This window comes from Leptopilina boulardi, unplaced genomic scaffold (assembly GCF_019393585.1).
Source record: "Leptopilina boulardi isolate dan_hultmark-lab unplaced genomic scaffold, ZJU_Lbou_2.1 LbouV2_229, whole genome shotgun sequence".
NCBI lineage: Eukaryota > Metazoa > Arthropoda > Insecta > Hymenoptera > Figitidae > Leptopilina > Leptopilina boulardi.
The window spans coordinates 88,645-114,631 of record NW_026137784.1 but is presented as its reverse complement, the minus strand read 5'-3'; the positions used below and the strand labels follow the sequence as shown (position 1 = coordinate 114,631).

At 25.6% G+C, this 25,987-nt stretch overlaps 1 protein-coding gene across 5 annotated transcripts in view; it reads left to right on the top strand.

Moving 5' to 3' along the window:
- LOC127280217 (uncharacterized) overlaps positions 1 to 25,987 on the top strand; it is a 57,997-nt gene that overhangs the window by 518 nt on the left and 31,492 nt on the right. For all 5 annotated transcript variants that reach the window (XM_051303107.1, XM_051303110.1, XM_051303108.1 and 2 more), the window contains exons 2-5: positions 3,984 to 4,388; positions 12,771 to 12,932; positions 15,755 to 16,364; positions 18,624 to 20,726. In XM_051303107.1, the coding sequence (XP_051159064.1) occupies positions 4,130 to 4,388; positions 12,771 to 12,932; positions 15,755 to 16,364; positions 18,624 to 20,726 (3,134 nt within the window). In that variant the 5' untranslated portion in view covers positions 3,984 to 4,129. The remainder of the gene's footprint in view (positions 1 to 3,983; positions 4,389 to 12,770; positions 12,933 to 15,754; positions 16,365 to 18,623; positions 20,727 to 25,987) is intronic.

The following is a 25,987-nucleotide window of genomic DNA, read 5'->3' as shown; positions in this document are numbered from 1 at the left end:
CATTTATTCCAGCCAACAATCCTCTTTTTTGTTGTTGTTGTTAAGAATTCAATATTAAATATTTAACCTAAAAAAATATAAAAGAAAAGTTCAAAAAACAGATTAATTTCCAGGAATCCATTTTTTTTTCAAAAAAACAATTTTTTGTTTGCAAACATTTTGAAGGTTATGTTTCGGACCGAAAATTCTTTCGTTTTCTAAATTATTTTTTTTATATACAATTATTGAGGTTTCCAGAGTATTCGTTTCTTTCTGTTATTATCAATGAAAAGAGGAAAATTGAATTTAAAAAAAAAAAAAAAAACAGATTCAGTATTAATATTTCAGGTATGTGTGGGTGTTTTTTTTACCCCTGATACAAATATCTGATTTTCTGAACACACCTGTTATTTACCTAAAGGTTCATGAATATTGTAACCTTTACTTTCCTTTATTATACACCATGGATTCCATTCTAAAAGTTATTTCAATACCTTTGAGAATATTTGTGGGAAATTGTATTTTTCTAAACTGCTTTAAATTTATTTTAAAATCATTCATATTTTTATAGTTTTTCATTTGCAATTCTTTTGATTTTGTTCGTTTATTTAAAATAAATTCTACAAAATTATAAATAAAATTTATAAATTTTAATTTTTTTGCTGAATTTTCGATAATTTATTTTTTTAATTTTGTATTAAACCAAGTCCACTTCTGAGCCGAAAGGCTGAAGCTTAATTAATAAATAATAATAATAATACTGAATTTTCGATAATTTATTTTATAAAATTTTTTTTTAATTAAAATATAAATTTGATTTCATTTCCAAATTAAAATTACCTATATAAATTTAATATAAAGTAAACAATTGTAGTAGCAATTTTAATTAATAAAATATGTTTTTGAATTATAAATTTGATATCAAAAATTCATATATATATATATTTTCAATTGTACAAATATTTAACTAATATAATATAAATTGAGAAAACAAAAATATGATTTATTTGTTTGAACTAATGAGTCTGGAATTTGTCACATTTCTCTATAAATAGACAATAATCTCATAGGTAAATATTGATCTTGACTTTTTCTTCATAACTTTTAATATTGTGTCAATATTTAAAGAATCCTGTAGAATTTTCCAACTTTATGAAGAAAAAACTGAATCTAGAATTTTTTTTTACCATTTTGTTTATATTCTTTTATTCTCAATTGTAAACATATTTCAAATATTTGTCAAAAAATAAGCCCGCAGATTATTAGCCACTTTTTTTTTTATTTTCCAATTTTGTTTTGTCCTTTTCTTTTTTGCCAAGAAGAACCGCAAGGACAAGAGTTCCTTAAAAAGTGGGTCAAATAAATTTTTTTTTTCTTTTTTTTTTTTTAAATTTAAATAAGTTAAGAATAAAGAAATAAAAACTGACAAGGAAAAAAGTTTTTGAGATGACTTTAAATATATACCGTTAATTTTTTATGGAGTGGATCATTTTGTTTTGAAAACATGGTCCTTTTAATGCAAGTGCGTGGTTTTTAAAGTTTTATTATTGTATGCGATGTAGAATTGGATAAAAGCAAAACGTGTTGAATGTAAAATACCGTTATATATCTGACGTAAGGATTCTTCTCGCGCAGGTGAATTGACGAATTTTTTTTTTTAAAAAAGATGATGATAATTTCTGTATTAGTTTTTTTTTGTGATATTAAATAGGAGAAATTGATCATTTTATTAAAATTGGTTAATTTGAGAATTTTCATTAAAATTCAAGTATCATTTTAAAAAAAAAAAATTGCAATTCTCTTTTAAAACGATTTCACATGAAAAATACCAGTTAAAAATATTTTTTTCAAGCTAAAAACGCCCCTTGAATTGTCATAATTTCGTTATATTAAAGTATGTGTGTGAAGATTCATTAAAGTATAGTCATTAAAAAAAATTTATCGGTGCTATTGTAGAATCATTAAAATTCTAATAAGTGTTATTATTCTCCTTAATGAAGACTTGGTCGAAAATTTGCATATTATACCTTTCTTCTAGAGTTAAAAATAAATTTCTTCCATAATTTAAAAATAAAATTAATTTTTATTTAATTCTTTTTTTTTTTTTTAATTTGCCATTTTTCAATATTTTTCTCATTTATTTTTTAATACAAAAGAAAATAAAATTCCATTTAATCAAAGATTTATACAGTTATATATTTTTTTGGAAGATGAGAATTTCTACACTTAATTATTATTCTCCCTAGGATTTCATTTACATTACAATAGAAGTTTTAAAAATTGTTTCTTTTTTTTCTAAAATAAAAAGTACAGTTCATTTCTATATTTAAATTTTAAAAGATTGAAAATTTACATGTAGAAAAAATAAAAAAAATAAAATAAATTAAAAAAAAAAGTTTTATAAAATTTGATAGACAAATTTCCAAATATGCAATTTTCGATCCATGCTTTATTTTTGAAAAAAATATTTAAAATTCTATAATAATTGTTTAAGTGAAAAACCGGTTTATCAGGTTGCTAAAATCACGAATTTTCAATTTAAAAAAAAAAAAAAATTAGACTTCAACATCCGATGTATTTTCATTTGATCACGAATCAAGGACGATTTGATCATTAGTATAAACAAGAAACTTCTTCGGACGTTTAAATATATAAAAGAAAACCACACTGCAGTTATCAACATTTGCACATGTTGCCTTTTAATCTCAATTTCATAAGTTATCAAACATGATACAGTAGTTTACACAAAAAGGGGATTTCAAAATTTTTAAAAAAAATTTGATAAATGAAACACAGATGCTGTTTAATTATAACTTAATCAATTGATTATTATTCACATTACAATCTTACGTCAGTCTTTATTTTTATTCTACATGAACTTATATTTATTTAAATAATTTATATTTTTAATATTTATTTTTTTAATTATTTTAGACAATTTAAATTGAGGAAATTTTCAAAATCTGATAAATCCTTAAAATATTAAATATTTAATTTATCAAAATTTTTTTGAAAAATGGATTTATCAGTTTTTGAAAATTTTCTCTTGAAATTAATTTATTGTTAAATTTTTACAAATATAATTTAAATAGATTGTTTTAGATATAATTTAAATTTAAGATTATTTCAGATATAATTTAAATATTATTTTATTTTGTAATTATTTTTTAGTCTATAATCTAAATTAATGTAAAATTTATTTAAAAATAGAAATATTCAGATAATTGCTATTTGTATTATAGCAAATCTCAAGTATCGATGACCTTTTCATTAATTATACCTTATCGGTTACTCTATCTTGAGATTTATTAATTACCTATTGATTACGGTAAAGTGTTAGTCAATGCTTTATCTTTGATATAATGTAAAGACGAGGAATTTGCGAGATATATTTTTGTGATTGTATCTGCTTTAAATTTCTAGTTAAACTAATTAATCGTTTTTCGATTATCAATTAAATTTCTTATCACGACCAAAAAAAGAGAGTGTATGATAGGGTAACGGAACGCGTTAACAAGACAATTTTTTTCTTTAACTGCTATTATTATTTTTCGGGATAAATATTTTTAAAAAAAATTTGGCTGGAATAATTTTTTTGCAAAATTCCCAATTTTTTGGGTCTGAATATTTTTTTACTTAGCTTTTTTTTTAATTATTTTGAATTTTTACAATATTTATTTTTAATAATAATTTATCAGTGATGAAACAATTTTATGCACCAACAAAATGTAATTTTTGAAATTATAAAAAAGAATATAGAAAAATTTTTAATTATAAAATTTAATTAATTTTGGTCCATTAAAAATTTTGACTTCTATATTTTTTATAAAGAATGATTTTATATTCAGGATTTTTTTTTTTCAAATTATATAAAAGAATGCAAATTTTCTCTTCTTAAATATTCCCATCCATGTGTGCATAGAATTGTTTCATCGCGCGGTGAAAGGTATTTTATATTTGAATTTAAAATTGTTTGGTTCTGGTTTGTCGATCTGTCGATGAAGAGGGCTGGGTGCCTCGGATACCTCAGGAAAGAGCTCATGAAGCCCCTCGAGGAAAGGCGGAAAGGGGGTTCACAGTTCGACGGAGCGGTTAATGACCGAGGAACAACAAAAAAAGTCAGGATCACGACGACGAGGTGGTGCTCCCGATGGAGATGATGAGCGACTTAACAACAACGTCAATGATAAGATTTCGTCAAAACAATGTCGATAATAATGTTGATGTTGACGATGATGATGATGATGATGATTTTGATATTGATGAAGAAAGACAATCATCAACGACTCTAGATATGGGACCGGATATGAATTTGGTGAACGGACCTAACCCCTGGCTTCCGGCTTATGGATTTCAAATTCAACATCACAACAGTTACAACTCAACACACGAGGATCTACGCACTAATGGTTCGTTTTTTATTTTGTGTGTGTGTGTTTTTTTTTCTTCTTTAACGAGTTAACACACACGCACGCACTTTATTCCCCTTACATAAGCAGAAAAACAGTTTCACCTAGATTGAAATAGATCGTAAAAAAAAAGAGACTTCTCCACTGTCTTGGCACTGAGTCGCTCTAGACATTGCTTTGGCTACGTTGTCATGCTGCTGATTGTTTTCATTTTTTTGTTGCCGAATTCAAACTGCAGCGTAAGCTCTTTCTAAAAATATAAAAGTTTTTTTTTATTAAACAAAACTTTGGTTAAACAAAAATATTTTGCTAAATTTTTTGTTTAACAAAAATTATGATTTTCCTGCTTATTTGTTTATTAATGAATCTCATGAATTTGTTTTTTTTCCAATTATTCTTTATTATAAATCTTAAAAATTAAATTTGAATTTTCAAAGTAAAAATTTTAATTTAAATGATAAAAATTTTTTCTTTTTTCAAAATATTTTAATTCACATTGTTATTTCAAGTGTATTTTGAATGGTTGTTTTCGCATATATCTGATTAAAAATTTATTTATCCACAATAATATCATTATACACTGAAAGATTACGCTAATATACGTAACAATTTGAACTTAATGTCGTTCGATGCATTTCCGGTTGTTTTTTTTCAAGTTTCTGGAAAAAAAATAGTTGAACATTTTCATGAATCATTTTATAAACAATTTAGTAAAAAAAAATCAATAATCGACAATATTTAACATAAAAATAAAATTTGTTTCTTTTTATTGTAAATACTAGAATTATTTTTCTAATTTTTTTTTTTTAATTTACATAATATCGGAGTTTTTAAAATTATTTTTTCTCTTCGTGCGTGATTTTTCGATGATTTTATAATGGAAGGTTTTTAGAAAAGAAAATTACTAATTTAGAAAATAGCTTAATAGACAAACTTTCATTTATTTCAACAAAAGTTGATTCTCACGTGTGCATAATATAGAATTCACGCGAGAAGTTCCGATAAGACAAATCCAGTTTTAACGACCGGAAGTATGTGTTCGTCTGCGTCTTCAGACTCTTCTCTCACGCGTCTTCTATTTTTGATTGCTTCCAGCATGTAGAGATATGAATCTTAATATATAGGGATGCAAAACTTGTATATATATACATAAACTACTATATAACGAAAAGGGTGATCGAATGGCGGATGCATTCACTGGCGTAGACTTCTAAAAGATATTCTTTCTTCAATTCTCATATATTATAATATCCAAAAGAAGTTATTTAAATTCTTTCTTTTATTCTTACTCTCACTAATAGTGTTTTTTTTTTAATTCAAAAAAAAAAATTTCTTCTTACTTTAGATAAAAATAAAAATCAAGGTGAATTTCTCGATAAAAGAATTCACAATTCTTTGGAATCACGTTAACGAGTTTACGATTAAATGTGTATATATATTTGTCGGACATTATTTAGACCGTTTACAGCAATTAAGCGAAATTGTAAGAGATCGACGTAGTTGTTTCAGTCAATTAACAGTTAATTTACGTTAAGACTTCTTCACATGATGTTACAATTGCTTATAAAATTACATTACTTTCAAAAAAATCTTCATTTTAAATATATATATCACAATTATAAATGAGATCGCACGCTCATCTTTAATTTTCTTTCGAACATTTTTCTCTTTTTATTTCAATGTTAATTACTCTTGATTGATAATTATCATACAATTAATAATAATAATTTTCATTTTTTTTTTAATTCAAATTTGTTTATATTTTTAAATAAAATAAAAAATTAGTGTAATTAGAGTTAGAAAAAAAGGAAAATTGTTTCAGAGAAAAAAAGGCATGTATATTTTGCATGAGTTGAACATTTTCAAATAAGGTATATAGAGAAAGATCAGATCAATAAGATTGTGTATGTAATCGTATTTTTTCATTAGGGACATTGATTGATTCCCTTTCTTGAATTGAAATCCAATTAAGCCGACGGTGAATTAGATGAGGTTTTCCCACGAGGACTTGTTGTTATAGTATCTTCCTTAATTTTTTTTTTTTTTAATCTCGTGAGATTTGCTTGCTTCTTCTTTGGTGGTGAATTTTCATTAACATTACCTTGACACGCAAACTTAATTTGATGGAAAGTAGCCTACATATTAACAACATTAACATACGATCTATATGCAAAGCTGCACACACACACACACACACACAATTTTCTTTATGGAAGAAAATGACGGTAACGATACAAATCGAAACGTTATATAGAGCGTAGTCGAAATTGTTAACAAATTAGCATTAAAATACTTTTCTTTTTTTTCACCACAAATTCAAAGCCAATAAAAAGTAGAATAAGGGATTGAAATTAAAGGAATTTTTGCCAAATACATATATATATATATCTAGAGATATTGATTAAATCTATAACTTGAGACCATTCTGCGAGTCAACTTTACTTGGCAATTTGGCGATTTTCCAAAATTGTCCTTGTTTCCGATATTGATCCAGATGTTAAATAAGATACTTTTATAAACAAGTTGCCCTGATAAAAGTAGTTTCAAAAAATTAAAAAATCTTTTAAATGTTTTGAATTACTATAAATAATGAATTTATTATAAAATATAAATATTAATAATAATAGTAATAGTAATAATTATTATGAAAAAAAATGCAATTTATCTATAAAACTATAAATAAATAATGAAAATAACATTATGATTAATGTCATAACGGTTTTATTTCAAAAATAAATTTTCAATTTCCGTAAAGAGAAATGAGAAGTAATTAAATGCCATAGTGTGTAATAACATTAAACAAAAATTTGAATGTAAAATATATCTTATGTGCTAGTCGTATAATCAAATTAACTGTAACGCATAAATTCTTTCTTTTTCTAAATTCATTAACTTTAAAAGCAAAGTACATAAATATCAAATAATTATGTAAATTTTACACCTCAATTTGATTGACGGTTCTTTGACGAAAATTAACTTCAAGTTATGCAAATGATTTTGAAATCGATTCGCTATGCAAATTGACTCCTAAATAATAAATTAATGCATCAAGAGTATATAAATGTTCGGCTAATTTAATCTGATATAATATTATAATATATATAAAGTAAGGCGATTCACAGTATCGACTTAAAGAAAATTTACTAAATATTATATTATTATTATTTCAAGAATAAAGTATATTATATTATTTTTTATTATTAAATATATTATATATGATTGCTTTCTCATAAAAGAAGTATTATTATTATTTTTATAATTATTAATATAATTTTTATTGCTAATTTCCTTTCAAGGAATAAATTATTACATTTTGATCGAATTTTAAATAGACAGTGAAGATAAAATGCAACATTGTTGTCCAAAGGGGTATATACTGCATATATAATTATAAAGGCGTGACTTGAGTGATTTCTGTTTGGAATGCAAATAATTTTTCCAAAGAGAAATATGTAAAAAAAAAAAAATGTTCTGAACAACGCGAATCCATTGAATGACCTTCGAGAGACGTTGGCATGCAATTGGATTAATTCGAGGTCAAACATGGTGGTGAAGTTCTCAACATTTATATATGATCAACGATTTAAAAGAAAAAAGAAATTTTCTCTTTAATTTATATTTTTTCATTAGAAAAATATTTTTTCAAAAAAATTATTGAATAAATTATTTTCAAAACATTTTGTATCTAAAGTAATTTTTAGTTTTAATTAATTAAAAAAGAAATTTAAAAAATTTTAAACATTTTTTTTAGGTAAATTTTTTTATGATTTTTAGTTTGGAGAAATTTTGTTCTTTTTGTTGTTGTTTAATCGTTGATCATAAACGTTGAGAAGTTCACCACTATATATATATACATTCTTCTTTGCAATTTGTAATATACAATTCGTCTTGCATGAGCGCCAACGTGTTGTGTAGCTGGCGTTGCACATAAAGGTGGAAAACACCTGTTGCTCCTCGCATGTTGCCCCTTTTGATTACAAATGTTGTGGTCACTACACACTGAAAATTGGTACAAAAAAAAAAATCTTTTCATACAGTTTCATGATTACACTCGAATATTATGTATTTCAATTTTTAGTTTTCGAAAAGAAATTATTATTTTTATAATACTAATAGATTATGTAGAGATTCTTAAAGATAATGAGAGTAATTTTTTTTTTTTTAAATATATTTTGATTTAGAAAAATTTTGAAACTTTCTAAATTTGAATTAGTAAAAATTATTTTAATTGAAAATTTTTGTTTAAATTTATTTTACATTTAATTTAAATAAAAATTGAAATCAGCATAGAATTATTTTTTTTCAATTTAATTTCTATCTTTTAGAAAATTAAAACAATTTCAATTTATTAATTAGAGTATAATTAATTTAAAATTTATTAAATGATTAATAAAATTATAATGGTTTAAACGTTTGCTTTGTTCTTCTAACACAAATAATAATCATCTATTAAAGACGTCGTCTTCGTCGTTGTTACTCAATGGTATTTTCCACGCGCATTTTTATCCAGACGATAAGTCTATCATAATAAAAATGCGTATATATGCATTAAATGAAATGTAATTTGCGCGTAAATTAAAAATTCTATTTGTTGGCTGAAAAATGAAAACCTATATCAAATTCGTCCTATCCATTTGGAATTGTTAATGAATTAAAGTAAGAGGAAGCTCTGATATTCCATTTTCATCTATTCAATAATTTATAATATTCTCTTCTCTCCTTCTGTCTCTCTCAATCTGCATTTAGTCACGGGCGTTCATTTTCTATAATGAGTTTCCTATGTAACTTGGCACTGTCTGACAAGACTATGTGCTTTTATATGATACATCAATTAGTTTCGCAATTATCACAGAAAGCAGTTGCATTCTTTTGATCCACAATCCATTTCGATGATGAAAATCATATTTACTTTTTTTTGTTCACTAAGTAGAAAATTTTATGGAAAAAAAAACAATCTTCGGCTCTAAATAAGTCAGAAGAATTTTTATTTTACTTCTATTTTTCGGAATTTTTTTCTATCAGAATTTCTTTAGATTATACAGAATATTCTTTATAAATGTTAATAAAATTTCTTGTTTAATAATCAGGGAAGTTTTTTCAAATTTAGAATGTGATTTTATTTTTTTCTAAATTTATTTCTTAACGGTTCTTTATGAACAGTATTTGATTTCTGGTTATCAATCGATAAATGTTAATTTGATGCTTGAGTATGAGGGGTATTTGAAAAAAAAAATAATAATTAACACGTTCGGGTGTTATAATTCATATAAATTCTTAAACAGGTGTACATGCTCATTTATACTATATGGATATATACATATTTCTCACGAACTGGTTAACCTTATAACAACTTTAGAGCACATTACCATATTAGCTCTCGATAGATATATAAAATTGTGCATGAGAATGTTGAACACTTTTTTTTTCTAAAAAAAACTAAGATTCAAAAAGGGAAATTATTTATTCTTAATTTTAAGGAGTTCTATTTTTATTAATAAATTAAATTTATTTTTTAGGTACGTTACAAAATTAAAAACGCCCTTTCATACTATAAAATTACTAGAAAACAGAAAAAAAAGAATAAATTTTAATTATTGAAATTATTTTTTTTTCCAGGCATTTTCTTTTTTTTCTTGGGTTAGATAATTCTTGAGAAGAAAGTTAAAATTAGCTTTGCGATTTATCTAATACTGACCAATTATTAGACATTAAAACTGTATATGTTCAGAGGAGGGTAGGGCTCAACAGCCTTGAACCATTAAAGAATAAAATGTGACTTTCCATGAAAGACAAAATTGTCATTCAAGTTTTGTAATTATAAAGCAGTTATAAATACATTGAAGAATCTTTTATTGATAATAGTATAGAAAATATTTGAAAAATACTCTTCATTTTAGTAATATATTTTTTTTTTATTTTCATTTTCATTTTTTTAATTTTTAACATCTAAGTAAATATTTAATTTAATTTTTTTAAAAATCTTTATTTTTATATATATATTTATTATTATTTTATTATTTTATTATTTACGATGCTCAATGTATAGTTGTAAAAGAAAACATTGAAGACAATTTTTATTTAATTGTTTTTAGGGCGCATAAAAGTATTTCTTTTTTTTTCATGCCATACGCAATATCCGGCAATGTGTTCGTTATTATAATGAACTCTTATATACCATTACCTTTTTTTTTAATATTACTCGATAGGGAAAGTTTTAAACAATAGAGTTGCATTTTAAAAAATTCTCTTTAAAAAAATTTGTTTTTAAATTAATTTTTGTTGAGTTTATTTTAAAGAGAACGAGATTTGTTCCAAAAAGAAAGACATTAAAGGGTTTTTTTTGATCTATAACAATTTTATGATAACCGGTCGCTGAACCATATTATTTCTTAAAGACGCAAGTAACAGGAAATAAAGTATATTAATTATGATTCTTGAATTTATATTCACTTGAATAAATTTTCCTTGAAAATTTTGTTAAAAAAAAAACAAAAATTAATACTTTTATTCCTAATTAGAATTTTTTATTTTTAAATTTTAATTATAAAAAACTATTTACTGCAATAATTGTGAATAATAATAAAATAATAATAATAATAATAATTTAAAAATACTGCGATAAAATAAAAATGGAAAAAAAACTTGTCAATTCATGGAAGGTAATATATTTGAATTAGTATGTAGAAAATTGGAGCAAATTTCCTCAAATTCAAAAAAAGAAACTTGTTATAGATTAATTAAAGTTTTGCTTCTCTTGTAGAAATCGATGATTTCCGGATGACTCTAGAAAAGAATTACGTTCCACGAATGATTAGCCAGTTGAGTAAATTAACTACCACGATCATCAGACACGTGACGAAGTTTAGAATTTCCTATTTTGTTCTTTTTTCTCTTTTTATTTCTTAAAATTCCGTCGTGGAAAAAGAAGGAATAATTTTTTTTTATATATATATATTATTAGAAGAGGTAATTTATGTTTCTTTATCTTTTTTTTTGTCTTTTTTCTCTAAATGTCTTTTTAACTTATACGTGAAAGACTTCGGTACTGATATTTTAATGTTGACTCATAACACCGACAACAGAAACCAGATACTTTACTACAATCCACTTACTCATTGACTATATATTATGAAAAAAAAAATTCTAACAATTTGCTTACTTCTGTAGGATATTGTAAAAAAATATCGACAACAAAGTGATAATTATTTCTCAGGAAAAATCATTTAATATTTTTATGTTAGATCTCATCTCATTATTTTAATATCGCATAAGATATTAATTATGCAAAAATTATGTGATTAAAATTTACTGTATAATTATTTAATCTTAATTTAATTTTAACGATTATATAATTTTTTTTTTGTATATGTAAAAGTTTTTTTTTTTTAAATTTTTTTCTATATATCGCGGAAGTTATTCTCTTAAAGTAAATTCTTGAAAATGTAGATTTTTGTACCGGATGGGCAAATAAGGACAGAATATATATATATATAAGGTTCCGTTATGGATGTAGGCATTACGTATGCTACTTGGCGTAATGAAAGAATATAGAACAACGATGAACAAGAGAGTGGTGAATGTCTCCATTTTTTTTCTCAAGTGGAACTAAAATATTTTTATAAAAATTTTGTTTATAATTATACCAATTACAATAATTGTTATGGTAATTTTAAATTAATAAATAAAATTTTAAAAAATTGCTGACAAAATGAAGGAGTAAATAGTATAATTGAACGTTAATGATAATTATTTAAAGAAGGGAAGCAGGACTAATTTTGAATATTATAAAAGTCTTATAGGGGAGGGAGTTCTAAGTGAGATTGACGTTGAGAAGATGAGAATCTCGTGTGTGCCCCTCTTTTTTTTTTCATTCGACAATCGTGTTTCACTTTCGCCGACAAAATTCTAGGCCTTTCACAGACGTTGGCGCATTTATCACGATTGCAGTTCATTAATGTGCCCCAGTTTGTATTATATTATAGAACTTGACTCATTCAAATAAAATCCGATTAACCATGATATTTTCTTACAGAGGTCGAACATGCTTGATTAATTTTCAAAGACATGGTCAACTTCCTGCTTTTCTCTCTCTCTCTCTTTCTTTCAGTTCCATAATTTTCACTGACACATGATTAAAATCATGATATGTGATACTGATAGCAATGATTTATTGTATTTCATTTATTTTCCTTCAATTTCATTATTTATTAATAACATAATAAATAATTGTTGCTATTTTCTATACATTAATTTTATTTTGCAATTCAAAATTATCTGTCAAATAGAATATTATTGTATTTCATTTCTAATTATATGGAAATTATTTATAAATATTTATTTATTTAATAAATTGAAATAATTAATTATTTTTTTAAATTACAGATACATTATTGGTGCAGCAAGTTGATTTTCTGGAGACAATACTTGAGGAAACTTCAGATGATTTACAGAGTGATTCTGATCGCAGTGGCACCACCTATTGGTTGGGTTCTGATTCGGAAACAGAAAGCGTTATTCATATAAAAGCCAACCAGAGAACAGCGGGTAATTAAAAAAAATTTTTTGTTTTCTAAAAATTACATTTTTCCAATTGTATAAATTTCTTTTCTAATGTTTCGTATCTTAAAAAAAAATGGTTGTAAAACATTTGTTTTTCAATATTTAACAATATTAGAAACTAATATAGAGTTTAAATTTGTTGAATTTGAAAGCAAACAATAATTCATTTGATTTAATAGAAAATTTAATGGAAAATTTTTAATCAAAAGTAAATTTTTTAGTACCAAGAGATCTGCTTTACCGACTTTATACATTAGTGAAAGAATGTTTGCCTACGCTTAGGAGAAAACAATTAGAAAATTATTTTATGTTTTTAAAATTTTATTCTTCATTAATTTTTAATTATTCTTGTTTTAATATTTTATTTTATTTATTTTTCTTACTTATCTTTTTCATTGAACAATTTTTCAAATGTCTTTAAATTATATTCTCGTTTTTATTTAACATTTTTTTTTTTTTTAAATGACGAATCATTTATTTTTAAAAAATAAAAAAAGTATTAATAGTTTTTAAAATTACATAATTGATTTGCAATAGTTTTGAAAATTAATTTTACGACCTCATTTTACTATTAACAATAGTATTTCATTATCTTTGTATTTTCATATTATGAAATATTTTTTCTTTTTTTCAAAAAAAAAGAAAAATACTGATGGTATATTTTCATAAGAATGGAAATTGTGTATTAGTTTAAAAAAAAAAAACTGATGATTTTTCACAAATTCAAGGTAGTTGTTTTCATAAATTATATTTTTATCTTCTTGTAAAAAAAATGTCTCACGTTCCATTTTTATAAAAGTTATTTTTAGAAGTCAGCAATTGAATAGAACGTGGAAAATATGTTTCATTTAAAAGTAGCTTAAAAATGCCCACAATTAGAGTAGCATTTGAAGTAAACTTCAAATTTTCAAAATTAAGAATTAAGTAAACTCAGTTTTTAAATAAAAATAGTAAAGTAAAAATGAATTACAATTATATTAATATTATTTTTTGTTATTTATTTTTATTATTTTTTAATTTTATTTATTTATTGTCTATTTAATTTAAAATATACTAACGTTAATTTAGATTGTTTTCAAATTTGTAAAAATTAAAATGACAGTTACGAAAGTCAATTAATTTTAATTTTTGTTGATATATAAAACTGAATCAACTAATTTTTGCTGAAGTTTTAAATTCGTTTTAAACTTTTATAGTTTCTTGAGGAATTTTCTATCTCGTTAATAACACTCTCCTCACAATTTTATAGTCACTTGGAAAATTTATTATCACTCTATTAAGACTGATGGAATAATAATATAATATTAATTTTTTACAGCAATGACGAACCAATTTAAAATCGTTAACTTTTGTATAATATATAGCAACACTTGTCAAATATTCCAATCGCTTTCTTTTTATGCAATCATATACTAGTTTCTTTTGCGAAATTCAAGCATCTCGTGTCGTTAAGCAATTTATACTTTGCAACAGATAAATTTATAAGTCTTAATTCGTGTGAAGAAATGTGTAAAACATTTACCAAAAAAAAGAAATTTTATTCACTACTTTTTGGTAAAATTAATTATTATTAAAAAAAAAAAAAATTATTAATTGATAAAAATTAAGTTTTATTTTTCAATTTTTTAATTGAAAAAAAGGGACATTTTTTTTGCTAATCATAAATTAATGGAAGCAAATAAAGCCTTAAATAAGTATAGAATTTGTTCAATTGATGCCAAATTTTAATTTATTGAAGTCTCGTGGTTTACGCGCGCGTGCAGTTTAAACCAAGGCGGACGTATAATCTTTTGTCAGTGATATAATTAGATCACCTTTAATGCTACCTGTTATATATTTTTATAACATGCGAGAATGTCAACAGATCAAACCGTTTAAAATGATTTAAAATTTTGTGAAAAATAATTTTATTTAATTTATGATAAAAGAATTAGAAAATTATATTTTTTTATTTTAAAATTTTCAGTTTGATTAAAATTATTGTTAATTTAAAAATTGGAGAAATTTTTTTTTTTCACTTGCAAGGATGGAAAATTTTAAAAAATTAAAAATTGAATAATAATTTTATATTTATTATAATCGCGTTCCGTGAAGCATTATAGAAACTAGGTAGAAAGTTATTCTCTATGTGCAAAAACAAGAGCAGCTGATGAATAGTCTAGAGAAGTGGGTCTTCCTTCGATAACCAATGAAGGGGGTCGTTTAGTACTTTTACCCCTCTTTTTTTTCCCCACCCATATGTGTGTATTAGACTCCAGGAAGTCGGTTCATTCAACCGGAAGTTGAGCTTATGGAATTATATGTCCTCTCTTTCTCTCTCTTCTTCTTTCGTCGGCTTCGTGATTGTTGAGTCAAGCTAATACAACCACGTGACACACCCTCACATTCTCCTCAATGTTTACCTTGTTCTCTAATACCATCTTTTTCCCTTCTGATTAATTTGCACTCAATTTTTTTTATTTCCTTTTAATTGCTATTTAAATTTCTTCAAATTTTACAAAAAATCGAGTGTTTTCTTTTTTTTGCAAAAAAAAAACAGGCTCTTTTGGAAACGAAAATCGTTTTTATCGATCCTGAAATTATTCCTAGGTTAATTAGAATTTCAAATGAAAATTAATCGAATTTATTTTTAAACCCCTGCTCAACAGGGTACCAGCATAAATTGCATAGAAATTAAGTTTTAGTATATTCTCTATTTAGGAAAATTGATCAAATGAAAGAGCAACTATTAGGTTTTGTAATAACAGGAAAATATTGCTCAAATTGTTTCAATTTGATTAATTAATTTATTTATTTTTTAATTCCAGAGGAAAAATTGGATGGCAGTGGAAGTGAATGTAACTCTGTGGTACCAAAGAAAAGAAGACGGAGAAATGGTACCGATCATCATCATCATCAACAACAACAACAACAGCAGCATCAACAGCAGCAGCAGCATCATCATCATCATCATCATCATCATAATAATGAGAGATACGATGAATCGTCAACGGGTCTTGGAGATGAATTTCCCACCTCGCCACGATCATCGAGATCCTCAAGATCGTCGGGTTCATCTCGTGCGAGTTCTCTTCTCCAATTTGAATCGCTCGAGAGGACCTGCGCCACATTCTCGCCGTCCTGCTACAGTTTCGATTCCCTCGAGTATGCCAATCGATCCAACGCTTCGAGACTGGAGAACAACACATCGCCCGACAGCCTCGAAGATTACGAGAGGGTGGTGCCAAACGGTTTCCCGGGTCCACCGGGTGATTGTTGTCTCCCACGTATTAGACCTTATCGCAGCTTCGAGAGTCTCGACACTTGCCAAAAGGATCGTGACGTGGGACAGGAAATTGTGTCCAATGGTTTCGCACCTCTTTTCACCAAGAGGAACAGCGATTTATCTCGGACACGCAGGAGCAACGGGAGAAGGAGGTATGTGTTTTTTTCTCTCTCTCTATATATATAACAATTTTCCTACACATAGAAATTTTCAGTCACTAGACATTTTAGTAAATTATCATCAGTTTGTTTTGGCAACACTGGGTCAACTAGGTCAACGACAGTTCACGATGGTAATGCGACTGCTCTAAAAGGTCAATTCAGAGCGGCAAATTTTGAACTCTAATTTCAGAGACGCGTGAAAATTAATTTATGGCAATTTTTATTTCACAATTTTATTATTTCGATTTTTTTCTCCAATTTTAATTAAATAGAATAAATTGTTATTTTACAGACAAAAAAAATATTAATTTCCAATCAAATTTACATTTTACAGAATTCACGAAATGAAAAAATATCTGTCACAAAAATTTAGGACCTAATTTTAAAATTAACAATTTTATCAATGAAAAAAATTATCGATTAATTTTAAAAATAGCGTTCAAATTTTTCAGTCAAATATTTATTCGAACAAACTTTTTGTAAAATAAAAATTGAGCGTTTTAAGAATTCTGTAAAATGTAAATTAAAAATTTGGCTAAAAAATAATTTTTTGTACAAGAAAAATAATTAATATGTAATAATAATAATAATAATTAGAATAATAATCAAGAGATCTAATATTTGAAGCGTGGAATTTTATTACTTTTTAATTTAGATATTTTTTTTCGAAAAATATTTTTAAAAAATTATAAAATACCAATTAAAATAATTGAAATTAAATTTTTTGTTTGTTCTAATGACGAGAGATATATTTTATTGGCAATGAGAAGTGCAGGTTGTTTGAATTCTACTTGCAGCCCTGCTTTGAGTTCTATATAGCTTGTATCCGCCTGGAGCACCTCATTTCCGTGAATGTGAAAAGTAATAGAAGCAATTACGTTTGTCCATTATTCCTAATGAAAATCTATTCTCGATTCTTTTCTTTTTTTTCAATAAATTCTTTGTTTTTATATTTCTGTTTTATCAATAATTTTCTTTTGAAATTTTTCAATTCAGAAATGGAGAAATTAAATTAAATACCGCATTTATTGTATAAACACTGTGGAATTTTTTTTTCTTTTTTTTTACATAGAACTAAAAATTGTATTTCAAAAGTGAATTTTTTAATTACTTTTTTTTTAAATTCTGATCGAAATTGGTGTATTTCAAATTGAAATTGTTTATACATATAATATATACAAAAGAGAATCTCGCGAATACGAGACAGAAGGTCCCTTGTCTGCTGACCTTAAACCTCGATGCAGTTAGAATGTTGGCACTGTCTATCGTCCAAACGTATCTATTGCCTCGTGACCTACAGTTTTCTTGGCCTGTAAGTGTCAATCTTGACCCTGATGTTGTTGAAGGTTTTATTTCTAAGGCAGACAACCACTTTTTATCTATATATATAATCATCGCTAATTATTCTTTTTATTTCGCGCTTTACAATATTTCGTTATATTTCATTTTTATCTCAAGTTTCCGGGAATATTTTTCTATTTTGATATAGTCTATCATTTTCAATGATCATTTCATTACCAACAATTATTTCTTTTCAATAATAATATTAATTGAAATAAATTCTTATTTAAAAGAATGGTATTTTTGAAAAAAAAGTAAAAATTTTTTCATATAAAAATTAAAAGTTAAAATCTGGGAAAAAATTTGTTGTATTTTCTTGAAAAGGTGGTTTTTTTTTTACAACCAATTTTTCAAATTTTGTCAAATGCAGACGTACACGAATGATAATTAATTTCCAGAAACTCGTTACTTGAACAATGGAATTTAAAGACACTTCCTTAACATTTACCGTATCTTTGTATTTTCACATAAAAAATAATATTTTCCTAGGAACTGTCGTTGCATTCACTTTGACAATACTTAGAGAAAATTTTAGAATTTAAATTGTTGAAAAAATATATTTTAAATTTTACTATTAATATTATAACACGATATATTTAGATTTTAATTTAATCTAAATTTTTATTTAATAATTTTCATTTAGTTTGATAATAAATTTTTATGATAACATTTTTTTTGAAAACTTTTCTTCAAGTTCTAAACGTTTCAATTAACGAAAAATTTGCTTCATTTATAAAAAAAAAATAAATGATTTTATTTTTCATTAATCATTATATTAGTAATTTTTAATAAATAGATAAACTTCAGTAACAGAAATATTTATTATTACAAAAATTAATTTTTACAATAGTTTTTTGTTTTCTACTTAAATTTTGATTTTTTGCTAATGTATTTTTGAATGATTGACAGAGGTTTTTGGTACGACGAGTACGACGAATACGAGGAGGATCAGGAAGATCTTGACGAGGACGAAATTCTCGAATTGCCTCAACAACAACAACAACAATTGGATTTGGATCGTTTTGAAGACGGTTTTCGAGCAACTGTATTTGGCGATTCAAGTACAAATTACGCGACATCACTCGACTATCGTAATACAATTGATCTTCGTGAAATTGGTCTCGAAACGGAGGAAGATACATTTCTTGTCTTAAAATCTGGCCAAAGTAGCCGGCTAAATATAACCACTAATATGGCCGCTGGACGCAACAATATGGTGGCAAGTCATCATCATCATCATCATCCTCAGCAGCAACAGCAGCAGCACCAACCAGGGTGGAGCAAGAAGTCAAGTTTTAATTTTAGATTCACGGATAAATCTCAAAGTGCTCCCAGTCTGCCTTGCAGCTCCTCGGAGTCAGCTTACAACGAAAATCTCGGCAACTATTCACCTTTTGGCTCATCAAAGACAACTGTTTTTGAAAATTATACCCGCGTCACAAGTGTACCAGTGGATCTTAATTTATGTGGTACTTCAATTCAGAATGTTAATATAAAATCCGAGGAAAAAATGTCAAACACAATTGAATCAACGAATAATTTGAAAATGAAGGAAATAAAAGAATTAAAAGACGATGGTAAATTATCGTCAGTGAGAACACAAGATCCACAATTGGAGCAAATATTACAATTCAATGAAACGACAAATTGTCATGAGGAGGAGGAAGATGATCCACAATTGGAGGATAAACCAGTGACATCAACTGTTAAGACACAGGATAGAATTGAAAATGTACTTGAAATTGCAATGGCTATGGAAAACGACGTCGACGCCGTTGTTGATGAGGCCATAAAACAGTTTAAGCGCGAAGTCGAAGAAGCCACTGCCGCTGGTAACACAAGCGAAGTTATTGCCGCAATGGAAACAGTTCAAAGACTCGCGTCAACAAAACAAAGGCCAAAACGAGTGAAAAATAATGCAAGTTATGAACTTGCTCAACAATATGAAATTAATGAAATAAATTTAAGGCCAATGCCATCTTGTATTGAGGATGAGGATGAAAATTTAAATTCACCAAGACGTTCAAATTCTGGTCGTCGTGTATTAAATAATGCAAGTTATGAACTTGCTCAACAATGTGATTATATTAGGGCACTACAATCAAAATCATTTCAACGTATGAATGCATGTGAGGAAATTGATGAGACAAAATGTTTAGATAAAAATCAAGAATCATTGTTGAGTCAGATAAAAAAAAACTCGGATCTATTTTCAGTTTATGGAGAAGATGGTAGTTTTGAGGAGGATATTAGATGTCGATTAGATGACGAGGTAGATTATCCCTGCTTGGAAAATAAACCCATTCAATGTTTAGAGCAAGATGTACTTGTTCATGTTGAAACACCGCCAACGAGAAAAGAAGCATTTCGACGTGAAATTATTAGAAAAAAAAGTGATTTTTGTAAATTAAAACGTGAGGATGTTGATGAAATTAAAATTGATGAGAGGGGAAAAATTGTTGAAGAATTAGAAATTAAAGGTGATAGTGAGAAGGCTGCTTTATCCCCACTGCTGGAAGGTAGGCGTGGTAGTGGTAATCCAGAAGGCAGAGTTCGTGACAACGACAATAACGACGATGAGGAGGAGAAAAGGCCGCCAGTAGTGTTGAGCGAGATGTCGACTGTGGCGAAACGTCTCGCTGGAGCTTCGTCAACAACGCCGACGACAACAACAACAACAACAACAACAACAAAAGGCGATGTGACAACAGTGACATTAGTGACAACACCTGAGAGAAAAAAAAGCGGTCTCGGTGGTTTTTTGCAAAGATTTTCAAAATTACGATTTAGTGGTCGTTCAAAAGTGCCGCGCTCTGAGGTGCAAAAAAAACAAAGTGAACAAATTCAACAAGTGAATCGTGTTGTTGTTCGTAATGATGAGAGAAAATTAGAACCGGATTATATTATCATTCCTTTACATCCAACTGAGGAAGAGAAAAGAGAAGAGGAACTCAGGAGGCAACAGACTGATGCATTCAATAGATCTGGAGATTTTAATACCTCAAGTGTCAGGTAAATCTTTTTTTTTTTTTTTTTTATTTAAAACATTTTTTTTTTTATCAAAAAAAAAAATAATTCAGTTATTTTTTTTTCTCAAATATCCTTCGAGGGGATTTGTTTTTCTTTTTTGTGCTCTTAACGGGCTTCTTCGGCGCGGCTTTGATTTGTTTTCATTGCACGTGTTTGCTGGATCCTTGATGCTTTTCTCACAACGTCGTGAGAGTTTTTGTGAAATGGGTGGGAGGGGAAATTTAGCTTTCAGTTTATTAATTTTCTTGTGTTTATTGTTTACGTGACTTGAGAACGGATGTAAACATTTTTCAAATTATTCTTGCTTCGATAGAATTATTATAACACTGCCAAAGTAAAGTCTTTTTTTTCTCTCTGTAGTTGAGGCGATTATGGAAAAAAATTTCCGTGAAATTTATTTTAATTTTTTGTTGGTGTAAATAAGTTTTCTTTAGTTTCTTATTTTGCTTTTATAAATAAATAATTTTATTCAAAAATAAATAAAAATAGTAGTAAATAAATAATTTTACTTTTTTAATTTCTCATTTAAATTTTTATAATTTAAAAATATTTTTGGTTTAGTTTGTATTTTTGAGATATTTGGTAATAATTCTATTTTTTTTATTAATTAACTAATTTATTTTATTTATTTGGAATTAATAAAAGAAAAATTGAAATTATTTTTTTTATATTAATTTTAACATTTGCACATTTGATTTTACGAATAGTAAATTCCAGAGTATCGGTTTGCATTGTAACGCATCGTTTCATGTGCGGCATTGGACACCGAGGGTTTTATTTTCTCTCTTTCTCTCACTTTATATAGTCTCGGTAGCTCAGGTAGAAAGATTATAGCAAGAATGATGAGAAATGAATAGAAGCAGATAGAAGCAATAGTCATTAAGCAATAATTCTTGAGAAAAATATTCTACACCTTAGAAAATCATGAATTGTATTTCTTGTTGAAATTCTAAATTTCTAATCCCTAGAACCTAGTTCTAAACACCATAGTTATATATAATATTTGTTGAACATTTTTCAACTTGTTTTAACTTGTTCTTGTAAATGGAGTAATTAAGAAAAATGATTGCCTCAAATTTTTTTTATTTTCAAACAATTTAATTTTTCCAAATTTGTTTTTATTTATTAAAAATTTAATCTTCTGTTGTTTCATTAAATAGAGGAATTTTTCAAGTTTCAGTTTTTTTTTTTATTGATTTATTAATATTAATTAATTTTTTAATTTGATTACAGGTTTCAGTAACGAGTTTTTAAAAATGTTCAACAATATTGGTTCTCGATTCTATAAAATTAACAAATTTCAACTATCTCTACTTAAACTTTGAAAACTAATATTGCATTAGCCGAAAGTGTCGGAAGTTTATCAATTTTGGCGGATTGAGCTTTGAATAGATTTTAAATTAGAAAAAAAAGGAATTTTTTTCTTCTATAATTAAAAAATGGATGACGAATATTTTAGATTCTATACAAATATGTTTTAAAATCACTCATGGATTCTCAATGAAATTCTCATTCTTTTAATGGATTTAATCGCACTTTGTCGGATTCCTTCTCCCCTAGATTCACTTCTTTTCTCTTTTTTTTATTTTTTATTTCGCACTATTCGATTCGTTTCACATGAATTGGACCATTTAGGCTTTTTTTCAATCTTTTTTTTTTCCCTCTCTTTTGTCTTAGTCTGTCGTCCCTATTAAAAAGGGCACTTATGGTCTCTCACGACCTTTTAAGAACGACTCAATCCCTTATCTTCCAGACTGAAACACTCTCTCCAGCATCTTTTTTCCGACTAAAAAAGAAAGAGATATAATGTTTCAACATTTAGAAAAGGGGAAGACATTTAAAGAATAAAAAATGCTTTTATTTTTCTTATCATGGCAAATGATTTTTAAAAAAAAATCATAATTTTAAATAAATCGTTTAAAGAAAATTGGAATTTAAATATTTAATATTTTTAAATAATAAAATAATTTGAATTACAGAATTGTAATTTTAATAAAAAAAAATTAGTTTTAAAAATATTTTATTAAAAATTGAATTAAAATGATTAGGGGGAAATTTTAAAAATTGTAAAAAATTTTACTTTTCTAAATGTTTATCTTTATGGCAATTTTTTCTTTATTTTGGAGCACATGTGGTTTAGTAATGTTTTTTATAGAAGACACTTTGAGGCTTTAGTGTGTTATCTTTCTCCTCTTATTCAGCACCCTTTTGTCGACAATATATAAGAAATGATGAATCATTCTCGTATTGTACATGTAAAATATAAAATGTAATTTAAGAATTGCTCATATCTCTCTTATATATACATATATAGCATTTGAAGTTCTTGTATGTCGACGAGATACTCGAAGAAAAGCACGCGCAGACCAGAAGCTCTCTGTTAATTGGCACTTTCATTAATTTTGCTTAGTTTCTTACAAGGATACTATTCATTGAAACATTATACTAAGAGTACATCATTCGTAAAGGGGGAGAAAAAAAATTAGAGACTGACAGAATCATACTTTTTTTCCTTTCAAACACACAGTAGTAGTCATTCTTGTGTTTTTTTTTTTTTTTTTTTTTTTTTTTAAATTTCGATTCCAAATTCTCGAGAGAAAGGTGCGGTTTTAATTTTCAAGTAATTTTTATTTTGCTTTTTTCACATTTATATAATCCTGCCAAAAAATAGATTTTTTATTTTAAAATAGAAATTAGAAGACTGAATTTTACTGGCTTTAATGCCTTTTTAAAAATATTTTTAATTTTAATTTACATTTCGGAAAATTTTTCTTTTACATGAAAAAAAAAAATTTATTTCCTAAACATATGAAGTAATTTTTTGTTGTTGAAAATTTTCTCAGTAATTTTAATTAATTAATTAAATTTTATATTTACTATATATAGTATATATTTTAAATGTTTGACATTGTTGATTAATTAATAAGCTAATAATGTTATATAGAAACTATAAAAACGCATTTGTAAATTAATATATATAGAAATCGATAATATATATACAAATTAACGTTAAAAGGTTTCTGAGGTTTCATCTATGAAAAGCGGAAACTTTTTTTTTTTTTTTTATTAGAGTAGAGTAGAAATTGGGAGATAATAAAAATTAATCGATCGAATTTGGAGCGTTTGTGGTGTTATTAATTAAACCTTTTAGAGTAGATTTTCCTCTTCGTGTAGAAATTTCCTTTTAGAAATTTTATCTTTTCGTTTGTGAATTTGATTTCCAATTTTTGGTTATATTTTTTAGTCGTCTCCACTTTATTTTCTATATTATTATAAAATTAGATATGTTTTTTTTTTTAGAATTTCTTTAAACTTTTATAAATATTTTATATATAAATATAGATAATTTTTTATATATTTATATTTAAAAATATTTAAAACAATATATAAAATTATAAATTAATTATAAATATAATATAAAATTTTATATATCTTTTTATATTTTATATTATATTTTTTATACAATTATTTTCAATATGAAAATACATTTTTTTGTTATTGAGAATAAAAAATAGAATGTTTAAACAAAAATTATTTTATCATATGCTTCAAGTATATAATATTCAAGGCACTTGAAACTTTTTCATTCATAAACATAAAAAAAAAAAAGTAAAAAACGAGAAGCTTCTGATAAATATTATTTAATTTTATGTTTCTTTGAATTATTGCGTAAATATACAGTAGATATGAACTGATATCAATTTTTTTTTTTTAAACTTTGTTTCTATAAATTTGGAAAATTTTCATAATCCAGTTGTCAACCTTGATTGTGTGTCGTTTATTATTTTTTTTTTTTTATGCAAAAAAGGAAAAAAACCGGTTTTTTTTTATTCCTATGACAACAAACAAATATAAAGATGATGCGAAAATAATTCTCTGCATGAGTCAAAACAATTTAAAAAAATTTTCTTAAATTAAATTTATAATATCTTTTCTATATTTAAACTTGAAAATGTGGGAATTAGTTTCTCCCTTCTACTAATTGAGTATTAAAGAAACAAATTAATTAATTCTAATTTAGATAAGTAATTTTTACCGAAACTAGAGCAAGAAAATTAAAAAAAAAACAAAGGAAGTAATTGTGCAATAATCTGAACAGAAAATGTTTTATCATCATTTTAATTTGATGAATTATGATGAAAAAAAAGAGACAATAGTAACTTATTATAATATGTAATGTGATATATAGACACAAAAGATTTTTTTTTCCTAATTGACAGCAAAAATTGTTAATTATTCACAATTACTTCCGTACTAAATAATCAAGCTGCTAAATAATTAATTTTTAATCTTTGTATGACAATTTCATCTTGTTGATAAATTGAATTATGAAAATTCATTATCAATTCTATTTAATTTTTTTTATGTTTTTTTTTTATTTTCCATTGGATTTATTTTTTATGGTATTTTATTTAATAATTTGAATTGTTATAATTTAAAAGATATTTATTGCAGAGTTGTTATAATAAATTGAGTATAGGTTCCCATCGATAAATTCTTCTCTGTGAAATGAAAAGTGACGATGTGAAATTGAAGAGAGCGATGATCATGAGCTTCACACACACACACAAGTATATAATATAAAATGTTGAAACGAGGTCGAAATTACGATGCGTAATCGACATTTCTTTTTTCCAGCATCTAAACTGGCATACAACATGTATATATAGTCGCACCACATTCAGTTTGAAAATTATTGCCTCACTCGATATAACTTCCGTGCAAGGCGGACAGCCTCTATCAACTTGCCATATAAGTAACGACATGATAAATAAGCATACAACGAAGAAATAATATGGATGCAATATGTGAGCAATAAGATTAACGGCTGATTTGCCCTCTATTATCAGACTGTAATCTCAAAAATTTACTTTTTTTTTTTTACACTCCAATCAGAAGATCTCCAACATTCAGTGCAGGAAAAAAATTTATTTCTAATTCTTTTTTGAATTAAAACAAAAATTCCAACCTTCATCGATGTAAAAAGTAGTTTTCTACCATAATTTCATTCAAATTCGAAAGTAGTTTTCAAAAAAAATTATTTTGATTTAAAATTTTGTTATTAAATAATAATAAAGATTTTTTATTTATTTATACAGTGTAAACGGATATAAATTATAAATTTATATTTTCTAATGGATTTAAAAGAAAAAAATTAAAATGATTTGAAAATTAGTTGAAGTTTAAATTGAATTTGAAAAAAATAGTACAGCAATGAATGTTGAAGCAATTGAGTCAGTCAT